This window comes from Juglans regia, chromosome 13 (genome assembly GCF_001411555.2).
Source record: "Juglans regia cultivar Chandler chromosome 13, Walnut 2.0, whole genome shotgun sequence".
In the NCBI taxonomy this organism is placed as follows: domain Eukaryota; kingdom Viridiplantae; phylum Streptophyta; class Magnoliopsida; order Fagales; family Juglandaceae; genus Juglans; species Juglans regia.
In genome coordinates this window covers 30,600,159-30,612,552 of record NC_049913.1, presented here as the reverse complement: position 1 = coordinate 30,612,552, position 12,394 = coordinate 30,600,159, and the positions used below count along the sequence as shown (strand labels likewise).

The following is a 12,394-nucleotide window of genomic DNA, read 5'->3' as shown; positions in this document are numbered from 1 at the left end:
TTGCTTAAATTGAGATCTTGTGCCTGAGCTCTTTGTTACTGTCGTGTCATGTATTACTGTTAGAGTCGAATGTTTTGAGAAACAAAACCTTTGCCATCAAATGTTTTGAGAAACAAATGAAGTTATTCATTAACATTAGGATCATTTGGTAGAAAGCTAGGTTGTCTCAGTGGTTCATCCCAGTGAGACATAAGCTCTGGTTCCATAATAATAAACATCATATATTAGGTCCAAAGGAGATATGTCTTCACTTATAATAATTTCCTACTTTACTTCCATAAAGAAAAAGCCTCCAATACGACAGTCGTGCTTCATATAGAGAAGTTCAATTTAGGACAAAAGCAGAGTCAATAACGATAAGAAGTAATTGACATTCTCATTTGGGGACAAAAATTTAGTTAATCTGGAATCACCATTTGGCTGTTCACTCTTCTGAAACTGCCGGCAAGTCTTCTTTGAACCATGTGTAAAGGCCCCCTTCTAAGTAGAAGACATGGGTATAACCGTTGAGGACAAGCAAGTAGGCCGCTATCAGTGACCTGTACGAAGTAGCATTTTGTAAACATTGAACCTTGTGAGAAAGAGATGGGCCATATTTATTAATATTGAGAGAAAAACTGGTTTCTTTATCTTAAATTCTGTCGTCTCCAATCACACCTGCGGACATGACAGACTAGAATGAAAAGTAGTAATTATCGCAAATATGTATTTATGAGAGGAGACACAGAGAGATTATACAAAGTAAACCTACAAATTGATATAATTTCATGAAATCTGTTAGATATACTTTATAATAAAAGTAACTTTATAATCTGACGTATCACATCAAACTATATTAGTTTGTGAGTTTACTTTTGTGTATTGTTAAAGTATTTTCCTTTATTATTTACATTCACCATAACTATGTGACTCGGGAATAAACAAGGACAGAGTGACCAGGATGAACAGTGAACACCATGTTCTGCCTGGTGGATGAGTATCATCTGACCTTATACAACTACTTATGTCTCTACATCTGAATGCAATAACATACCCAGTCAGCATGAAATGCAAATGTTCCAAAAGAATTCTACTAAATGGAAATTTGGCAAGCATAAAGAATACTGTCTAGCTTCATTTATAACCTAGAGATATTGTATTAACAACTTTATTGGATTATCCTTGTTGAAGCATGCTTTCCTTAATTACTTGAGTTGCTTTGATAAGGCATTGGATCAATGTATTTTGAACATTCTAACTATATTTTAATGCACATGCAAAAGTTATCCATAGTAAGGTTGATGAGAACTAAGGTGTGCCTAGTCTTAAAGATCATTTACAAGTTCCAAATAGGTTAATTACAAGATCAAGAGTCGAGAAGATCAATGAAGTCTTGAGGGTGGGTAAAATACAGAAAGAATTGGCATAAACTGAAGGATTGGACCCACCTTGACTGTTGACCTTCTGGGAGATTTTGGGTTGGTTTCATCGTACCCCCAGATGAGCAGGCTACTATTATCTTCGCTTCTTTATCCAATTTTGACTCTACAGCTGGAAGCATACTCAAAACAATATGTTACTTCTAAAACTCTAGCTAGATTATCAAAAATCAATGTAACAGTGTGAAGACATTATTAGGTAATTGTGCCATACTTTTCATGAACTCTGGATTCTCTTCTGTACCAGAGAAGATACCAAAAAATGCAAATGCAGCACGTCTGGCAATGTCCCAAGCTGTCCATTCCTTTATAAGCCTATATATTTGCACATTAATAGCACCTGGTGGATGAGCCTACACCCAGAAAAGCATTATCTTAAGTAGAGGAAAAATAACTCTACTTTATGGCTTCATATTTATTACTCAGATGGCCATAAAAGCTTAACATAGAAAGAATAAGAAGTGAAGAATGCATTGTTAATGAATATTTTACAGGTTCAATTGCAGTTAGAGTTTTCCACCTATTTTGATTTCTCTGTAGCAAATCTAGATAACATATAGTAAGCAGATTACCTCTTTAAATTCTGCTTCGGGCCGCACATCAAGAATCACAAAGTTGTTTTCTTTCTGAAGGCGTAGAGCTTCCTTTACATCCACACTCCTTACCTGAAAAATAGAAAAAACATCCAAGTATATCCATCAATATGTTTGTGTGGTTTGACCGAAATGTGTCTGCTTTACGTTTCAGAATTGTAGTGTTAGTACTTTATGTTCAGTCTCTGTGAATCAAAGCTAGAGGTGGGGGCTGTACCTTTTTCTGTAGCAGATACTCCCTCTTAATCTTCCAGTCTTCTTCAGCTGATCCCTCCAAGAAAGAAGTAGAAAAGAATGAAAATCAGTGTCAATCTAGGAGATAAAAATATCAAACAGATGAACATATATCAAATCAAACATATCTCTATTTCAGTGATCATGTCGTCTTGAAAAATGTATGGAGATTCTTATTAATTACATGTAGACTAGAAAAGATGTACCTGGTGTTCTTGCAGGTTTTGTGGCTGCACTTCGGATTCTCAGGCCTCTTGGTACAGCCTTTGATGACAATCTTTGCCTCGGGGATCTGAACCAGCAGGGATGGTGATCAAGAGTATGTTTTGGAGAAAACGTTGGCAGCGAGGAATAGATATAATAAGGCTGTAAAGATGATGAAGATGATGGACTCAGGGTAATTGAAGGCAAAGTTGCCATTCTAGATCGAAAGCTTCAAACAGCTATGGAGTTTTCAAAGTCTCGAGTACTTCACAGCCTATACATGTATCATTAAAACTTCTGCTGCTTTTGCTTATTCTGGTTTAGTTATGTTGATAGATCTTTTGGGTACTTGGGGGGATCAGGTGGCATGGTCATGGGTGTTTTGGATATTTAGCTGTGTAGAGAATCTGAGTTTGTGGTGGATATTTTAAAGTATGTTCCAATTGGATATCTTTCAACCCCATCACTTTGTTTTCCTGCAGGGCTTCAGAAGGGCCATTCATTCATCCCACTTGGCTGCAATTGGTCTTTTGGATTCGCAAGTCATCTCAGCTCATTTCAACTCATCTCAACTCATCTCACTACTATTCATTACTATTCAGCAATTTTAACTCACAAATCTCACTACTATTCACAACTCATCTCATTACTATTCACAATCCATCTCAACTCATCTCAGCTTATCTCAAGTCATCTCAAGTCATCTTCGAATCCAAACGTCTAGTTTCTCTATTTTACATTTTAGTTAAATACCGTCGTGAAATGTGAATCGCTTCATATTTTTTTTAAAAAGAGTGAAATTTAATTATTAAAAAATTAAATTTTTTTATATGAGTCCCATATATATACATTTTTTTTTAAAATGACTATACGATACATATACACTCCACAACTACAAATATAATTTTTCTTTGTTAAAATAGTACTTTTGGCCCTAAACTTTCACATAAAAACTTTCTTAATTCTCTCATAAAAACTTTCTTAATTCTGTGCTGCTAACTTTATCAAATTCTAGCTGCTATATATAAATTGTACTTTATTTTTGAAATAATTAATACAGGCTTGACTTTGGATAGTACTGTTGTACTTCGAAGATGTTGGATCATGGTTTAAACTTTCAAGTACTAGAAGTCAACACCATCCCTTCGTTTTCTAGCTCAAATGATATTATTTTTCACCATGTCAATAAGGTAGAGAATAAGATCTCGTTTGTATTCATAATCTATTTCAATCTACTTTAATTCATTTCATTTTATAATTATAAATTTTTTAAATTTTTACATAAAATATAATAAACAATTCAACTTTTTTAAATTTTAAAATAATTTTATCAAATTTTCACACAAAATATAATAAATAATTCAATTTTTATTCTACTATTAACAAACTATCTCAACTCATCTCTAAATCCAAATCACTCTTAAATTTCTATTGCAAAATTTAAGGGATCTTTATACAATACAACAGAAAACAAGTAAACAATATATATATATATATATATATATATATATATATTTTTAAAATAAAATCCCTTGTCTTTTAGAGTTGGAATGTTGGATGTGGGTTAGATAATATTTTCTCAAATTATTATCGAAATTAGTGTTTTATTTAAAACTCGTGGATTTCAAGCGATACAAAGATAGAAACTTGAAATCTATCCTGTAGCATTTCTTGAGTATTTAATAATATAAAAAAAATTTACACAAATAATAATAAATGAGTAATATTAGATATAAATTTTAAATAGATAAATTTTATGTAAACTCTTTGTAAAAAAACTGATCTCACTAAAAAAAACTAATTTTTTTACACTTTTAAAGTAAAATCTATCTTTTTACAAAAATTTATACCAAACTTATCTATTTAAAACTTATACAAATCATTTTTAATAATACATATCATAAGATTCACTTCATATATTTAGGAACATGTTGGGAGAATGGCAATTAAATAAGAAGGGGACGTCTTGGTGGTCGACGTATATATATAGCATGATGCTGCAATCATGCAAAGACGTATGAGGCTGACCAACAAGCACATGCCTCTTTATTCTGCCTCCTCTCGCCTTTGATTGCGGCACATCAATCTCTTTCATGCTGAAACTAAAGAATTTGAGTTAGAAACTTATTAACTTCAAACCAATTATATCAAAGACGTTTGGATATTGAAAATATTTTATTTCATTTAATTTTATCTAATCTCGCTATCCAAACCGTAGCTAAAAGAGCTCAATTATTTCTGGCACTGTGCATTGCCGACACTCTAATTGTTTTGTCTCGTTTTATGGATATTATATGTCTATCAAAATCAAATCATCATATGTACGTATATTTCAAAAGCATCTTGATTTAAACCCTCCTAATTAAAACCTCCCTTCTTAATTAAATATCTAATTAATATTACTGAAAGTTCAAATTCTAATTGTTTAATATTTGTTTGAACCTATTATCAAGTTATATTTTAGATTTACAGTTAATTTATTTATTTTTATAATGCGTTTTTTTATGCCTGTTCGCAAATTACACGATGAAAAATGATTTAGTCACAAAAAAAATTTTATAAAAATAAATATACAAATTGATTTAGCTTGATCTGATATTTTAGATTGTAAACCTATTTTTATTGTAAAATATATCTAACATATCATATGAAATTATATCAATTTGTAAAATCTCTTAATAACTGTAACACTTCTGTTACATGATTAACAAAAGAAGTAAAGTTTAGTTGGGATTCAGAAAGTGTTTCATTTTATCTTATTTCAACACATCTAATCATTATAAATTTTTTAAATTCTCAAACAAAATATAATAAACAATTTAATTTTTTCAATTCCTAATTCAACTTTTTTAAATTCTAAAACAATAATAATATTAAAAAATAATATTTTTTTTAACTTTCATCTTTTATTTAAAACCATCTCATTTCATCTCTAAATTCAAACCAACCCTAAAAATGTTTACACACACGCATATATAAAATATATATGTATGTTTTCTCTTTAACATTGAAATCTATAACTATTATAATCATAAATTTAAAAATAGTATTATTAAAAAAAATTAGTAGGACGTGAAATAAGATTAATTAAAAATAATATTGTCAAGTACGTAGGACGTGAAATTTGAGGAATTTATACTAGTGTGAAAACCGCGTCCTTCGTTTGGAACCAAAAATCCTCTCAACTCATCATTACAACTTTTTCAAATTCTAATACAAAATATAATAAACAATTCAATTTTTTCAAATCCTAAAATAATAATAATAATAATAAATAATATACTAACAATATTTTATCAACTCAACTCAACTTAACTCAACTCACTTCAACATCCAAACGCAACCTATCAAAGAGCCTTCCTTCCCAGTGGGTAGTGCGTAGCAGAACCACCGACACCGACGGACCTCCGTATAAAATAAATCGGACGAGCCTGATCTCGGCACGTGGCAGCCGAACGTCAAGTTGGATTTACACAAGTGTGAAAACCGCGTCCTTCTGCGCGGGGCAAGTGTTGCTCTATATAGTCCATCTCAGTTAGTTTTCAGGGAAGGGAGGAGAGGAGAGTTTAGAGGAAGTGGCATTTCTCTCTCGGTTCTCTCTCTTTCTGCTTCGAGTGGCTCTGCGAAAAGTGTAAAATGGAGATGTTCTACTACTTGGTGTTTGGGGGATTGGGAGCGGTGGTGGCAGCACTGGAGCTGAGCAAAAACAAGGATCGAGTCAACACCTCGCCTGCTTTCAGTTCCTTCAAGAACAATTACCTTCTTGTTTACTCTCTCATGATGGGTACGCTACCGTTTAGCCCCTCGCATAATCCCACATACCAAATTACACATTCTGCATCTTAATCTCTCTTCGGATCTCGCTATCACTATTTTTACAACCCTCAATGTGTGCTTTATCTCTGTCTTTACGTTTGTGGGTTTGCTGAACTTAGATCTGATCTGATATCTGTGAATTAAGAATGCTCTTTTATTTTTGTTTTGTTTTGTTTTTTTGTTTTTTTTTTTCCCGGGGATCTTGCTTTGTTATCTGGATATGTATGCATTGCTTTTCGTTGATTGTTTAATGGGCAATTTAGGACTGCTTTGCTTTTATTGCTTTTGGCAGCGAAAGGATTAGAAGAGAGGTGAAGGCATGCTTTGATTTACATATTAGATATTAAAAGGATTAGAGGAGAGAAAGTGCTGCCTTTCAAAATTAAGGCGAAAGTGACACACTGAAAGTTTGTTGCTTTGATTATGAATTGGTTGAGACCAGTGGATCTGGATTGCATTCGTAGAAAGTATTTTGGCGTAGATCGTAAAATGATTATTTTAAATGTCCTTTTGTCCCTCTGATTGGTTGCCCAGGAACTTGAAGAAAGGAAACAAGATTTTTTGTGATAATGTTTTGGTTATTTAAGAACGGAGAGAGCAGAGCATTTGGCTCGAATTGAGCTTGTGCACAAATTAGACAGGAAGCAAACCATTCAGGATTGAGAATACTATTTCATCATCCTTTTAATCATCATCTTTACATCATCATCTAATGTGACATCAAATGATTGGAAAACTATTTATCATCCTTTACATATCTTCCAATCGGTTGGTACCACATAAGGGATGGTGAGAAGATGATAAATATCATTTTTCTTCAAAATCATGTTTTCTTAGCAACCAAGAGGAGTATTGTTGTTTTCAGATGTTACATCCTCTATTTTTGTTTTCTATGGCCATAAACATAGTCCTCATACAAGAGGACTATGCTTTGACTTGTGATCGATAATGTCAGCGGGTTATAGTTGGTTTCGAGACCATGTTGCGTTCTGCATTCGGTGGATATATTCCAGTTTTGATCATCTAACTGTAATTCTTTTGGTTTACATCGGGCACTCTGCACTCCAATGTCTCAATTTTTTATGACCCATTGAATTGGTAATATTGTTTAACAACTTCTTATCTAATTTGGGTCTAAATAGTGGCTGTCTTTAGAGTCATTTCCATCCACCAACAAGAAACATGAAGTTATTAACAATTTAAAGACATTATACTCCTGGAAAAAACTGGGCATATAATATCATTGCTTCAATTTCTACTTTCATAGTCACATTCTGAATCCGTTTTACTTTTTATGTTAATATTTGTTATTTTTAAAATCACTAACCGATTCATGAAGAACTTTTTTAAAGGAAAATCAAAGTACAGGGCTGAAGTGCCCAAACTCCAGATATTACAGTCAACTAGTAAGACTTAACAATAAATGATAACAGCATAAAAATATACAGCTAAGTATAGTTGAAGAGTAAGCAATCTTAGGGGAATGTCCTACCTAATTCATACAGGTGCCCTTTGTTGGCAATTAACTGGTAAGCCTGCATCTTATATCTGAAATGTTAAACCTCACAACTGTACCTTTATAATAGTTGAAACCAATATGAATGATAATTTTTTCTTACATATAATTATAAATATTTATTGAGGTTGTAGGTGGAAAGGACAAAAGGTTTTTTTTACTGAAGTTAACCATTGATAGCTGCAATCATTTGTCTAATGGTTGCTATTTATGCGGCAATAGCCGGGGATTGGTTGCAGGGTCCCTATGTCTACTATCTTTATAGTCAATATGGTTTTGGGAAAGGGGAGATTGGACAGCTTTTTATTGCTGGATTTGGGTCCTCCATGCTGTTTGGGACAATTGTTGGATCTCTGGCTGACAAACAGTGAGATTTTCTCAGAACTGTCGTTTTTTATTTATTGATTGATTGGATTCGTTTCTCACTATATTTTTCCTTTATGCTCTGAATGCAGGGGCCGAAAGAGGGCATGTGTGACATACTGCATAACATACATCTTGAGCTGCATCACCAAGCACTTTCCTCAATACAAGGTTTTGATGGTGGGCCGCATTTTGGGAGGTATTGCCACTTCCCTTCTGTTCTCAGCCTTTGAGTCATGGCTTGTTGCAGAACACAACAAGGTGAGGCGTTGCTTTACCCTTTCACTGTATTAGTTATTGTTTACCGACATAGTTGCTTTCAGACATGTTATTGATATCGATATTCTTCTGAGTAGTCCATCAGGACGGCCTAAACACTGACAACAGGTGCCTTGTGGCCATCATAGTCTCTTTATGCTTGATTGTGATTAATAACCTAAGGGAGAACCTGTGTAGTTGAAGCCTCCGGGTCTTATGGATGACCAACAGAGTTATAATTGGCTGACCAAGCAGCTTAACTAATTTTAATTTTCCAGAGATTTATTAATTAGATCAATTTATCCTGCCCTCCTGCAGGTGGCATGGGGGTTCCAGGTGCAAAAATATTTCTTATATATTTCAATTTAATGTTGACATATGTTTTTTATATAAGCATTTGTTCCATCTCTTTAGTTAAGCCAAATGTCTGGCCAGATTAGGTACCGAGCAGTAAAATACCCAAAACAGGAATAAATAAACACATAATAATGAAATCTTGACCAATCCCATGCAATTAATTATGTCAGATAATGGCTTTTCCTTGCTACTTGTCTCAAAAAAAAATTCTTATTCATAAAAAAAAAAATTATGTCAGATAACTATACATTTATGCAATTATAATTATGCCACAGAAAATTATTTTAACCTTCCATGTCCCCAAAAACTCTATAAGGAAAAAATAGTAACAACACTATGTGAAGAAGGGAAGCAAGAAATCAAGAGAGTAAAAAAGGAAAGGCTGCTTACTGTCCTGGGTGTCTAAACGTAGAACCAGAAATATTAACTGCATCGTTCTGTACATAATTTGAACTTTAGGATGACTTTTCTTTAGGTTTATGTATAAAGTTTTTAGTTATTTGGAAGTACTTTTTTATACCACGTTTTCAGCATGGTGTTCCACTTCCATTCTTTGTATTCTCCTATTCCTACTTTCTAAATCATTTTTAGGCATGTAAAGCATATAGTTCGGAGTTTATTGCATTTTTCACTGTCTTTGGAACTTCATGTATAATCAACGCTGGATATTGATATCTCCTCTGACCTTTATCTCCTCATATTAATGAATCTTAATTGCGTTTTTCCCCATATGTACAGAGGGGTTTTGAACAACAATGGTTGTCAATCACATTCTCGAAGGCTATATTTCTTGGCAATGGTTTGGTTGCCATTGTTGCTGGATTGTTTGGTAATTTACTTGTTGATTCCTTGGCTCTTGGCCCCGTGGCACCCTTTGATGCTGCTTCTTGCTTTCTTGCCATTGGTATGGCCGTCATTTTATCATCATGGACAGAGAACTATGGAGATCCTTCCGAGAGCAAGGACTTGCTTACCCAATTCAGGGGTGCTGCTGTGGCCATTGCTTCTGGTAGAATACCAATTTTCACTATGCATTCATTTTATTCTTTTAAATAATACCAAAGCCTATAAATACTTCAACAGAAACCTTCGAGATTGCATATCTTCAGCGCATGCATGGAATGGACTCGTCATCCGGTTCCACTCAACGATTAACTATGCCACAACTGAAATCTTGTTTAAAATATCATTATACTTTGATCATGAAACATGTGATGGGATGGTCCTGTATGATGTGGCAACCTGAAAGCAATTAGCTTGCTGTTTTTTCTCATGGTTTTGTTCTGCATGGGTATGCATTTTATGAGGACTTGAACAAAATGCTTACTTTCTCTTGGACCCAAGATATTGCTTTGCAAGTTCTTTGATCCTCATCGTGTATTTATCTTTGTTCTCTAATTTTATTTTCTTTGCCGTGCTTCATTTTTATGCCCCCATTAATCATTACTTTTTCTGGGATTCAGATGAGAAAATTGCATTGCTTGGTGCAATACAGTCACTGTTCGAAGGTTCAATGTACACTTTTGTGTTTCTATGGACTCCGGCTTTGAGCCCAAATGAAGAGGAAATCCCTCATGGTTTCATCTTTGCGACATTTATGCTGGCTTCAATGTTGGGAAGCTCCCTTGCATCTCGGTTGATGGCCCAATCATCACCCAGAGTAGAGAGCTACATGCAGATTGTTTTTACAGTCTCTGCCGCTTCTCTCCTGCTTCCCATTCTAACCACTGTATGTTTTGTTTCCATCATACCTCTTTGGTGTTTGATATTATCTTATGTTCTTCTGGCATCTTCTAACATCAGTATTTGGAACAGTTCTTGGTTGCACCTTCGAAGGTGAAAGGTGGAAGCATCTCATTTTCAGGCTGTATTCAACTTCTTGGCTTCTGTGCTTTTGAAGCTTGTGTGGGGATATTCTGGCCATCCATCATGAAAATGAGGTCCCAGTACATTCCTGAGGAGGCCAGGAGCACCATCATGAACTTCTTCCGTATTCCTCTCAATATTTTTGTGTGCATTGTGCTGTACAATGTATGTTGCACTCCTTTAAACACTCTAATATATTTCTTGAATTTTGTGAATTTATTGGCTTTGGAATGTGGGAATGTGTAGATAGCTGGACATGCCCCCCACCCCATTTTGATATGTGCTGATGTTCGGGCACGAATCCAATTAAAACCCCTTTATTTGAAACTCTGCCTTGGTTGGAGTAACATCGTTGTTACATGATGTCCAGCTAAGCAAACATAACCAAATCCAACCCATTTCGGGCCCTCCTCTTAGAGCATTTATACAGCAGAAGCTTTTGGGTGTATATGGGAAATCTTCAATGAACAGACCTATCCAGGCCAGAGAAAAAGAACCATACTCTCTCTCTTGGGGGACAAAGCTAGGACTGAAGCTTAAGGGGGGTCCAAGTTGAATTAAATATTTTTCGGTGGGCCATTTTAATAAAATAACAAAAAAAGACCCTTAAAATTTCTGTTTTTACAGATTTTTTTAAAATGACTCTAAAGTCCCTAGATTTGTTACTGATCTCTCTCTCTCTCCTCCCCCCCCCGCGCCCACCCTTTCATACCCAACCGCTCCCATGGTCTGACACTAACTAGATCTTTTGGTTCATCTTTGAAGGTTAATGCGTTCCCCATCACGGTTATGTTTGGCATGTGCTCAATTTTCCTCCTGCTGGCATGTATCTTGCAGAGGCGGCTCATGGTGATTGCCGAGAAGCCAAGTATAATCCTTGAACTATATTCTTACAACTTTTATTCATCTTTAGAAATGGACTGAACTATACTTGATTCTAGCTTATGTTGTATGGAGCAGAAACATGTAGGGAAATTGTCCAATATGCTCATTAGTAATAACCTGAATCATCGGATGGCCAATTATGTTTATGCTTTATAAATTGCTACTATGTATGCATTTGTTACAGAAACAGAAGATTGGTCATCGTTGAAGGAAAGGGATACTGAAGCTGAACCATTAAACATCTAACTGATGTTGAGCTGACAGACAACTAGGAAATCTTGGGAGGTCAAAAACTGCCACCGGGTTCATCCGTCATATTGCTTGATTGATGGTTCATTTTAATACAAAAGTCTATATTGTATAAGATTGATAGTGGTCTGCCCAGCAAAGGTAGAGGGCAAGGGGAGTGGTTATTTAATCTCTGCTTAAATTGTTTTTTCGGCCGTCACTAAATCAACATGGTAGTGTATTAGTTATATCTTCAAATATTCTTCTGGGGAGGGAAGATCTACTTTTGTAATGGGATGAACTGCACTTATGACTTGATGCTTTTAATGTTCTCTTTTTTTTGGCTTAAAACGATTTGTAGATGGATTTAATACATTCAATTATAATATTTCTTTCTTGCTCTGTAGATAGATTTATGAAAAAGAGAGAAAAATTTGGTCTTGGATTCATAAGAGGCTGGAATGAACACTAAGAAGCGTCCAATTTTGATTAGATCTTCTGCCAACTGTATAAAGGTCCAAATGAAGATTACTAGGAGGTAAAAGCCTCCCATTCCCTCCTAAAAAAAAAAAAAAACTGGATATAAGACATGCATCCACTAAGTACACACTCGAGGGAAATCCTTGCTCTCTCCAGTCAGCTGGTATATTTTTCAT

General features: G+C 34.6%; 2 protein-coding genes across 2 annotated transcripts; one reads left to right on the top strand and one right to left on the bottom strand.

Moving 5' to 3' along the window:
* Positions 1-144: 144 nt before the first annotated feature.
* LOC108989597 (rhodanese-like domain-containing protein 14, chloroplastic) lies at positions 145-2,869 on the bottom strand. The gene is made up of 6 exons (XM_018963258.2): positions 2,452-2,869; positions 2,229-2,275; positions 1,991-2,083; positions 1,633-1,771; positions 1,428-1,530; positions 145-539 (listed from the first exon to the last, which is right to left on the bottom strand). Exons 1-6 carry the CDS (start codon positions 2,663-2,665, stop codon positions 425-427), a joined length of 711 nt encoding a protein of 236 aa, XP_018818803.1. The 5' UTR covers positions 2,666-2,869; the 3' UTR covers positions 145-424.
* Positions 2,870-5,772: 2,903 nt separating this feature from the next.
* On the top strand, positions 5,773-12,144 carry LOC108989590 (molybdate-anion transporter-like). The gene is made up of 8 exons (XM_018963247.2): positions 5,773-6,233; positions 8,004-8,148; positions 8,237-8,405; positions 9,498-9,768; positions 10,223-10,488; positions 10,575-10,790; positions 11,391-11,493; positions 11,695-12,144. Exons 1-8 carry the CDS (start codon positions 6,086-6,088, stop codon positions 11,754-11,756), a joined length of 1,380 nt encoding a protein of 459 aa, XP_018818792.1. The 5' UTR covers positions 5,773-6,085; the 3' UTR covers positions 11,757-12,144.
* Positions 12,145-12,394: the final 250 nt, after the last annotated feature.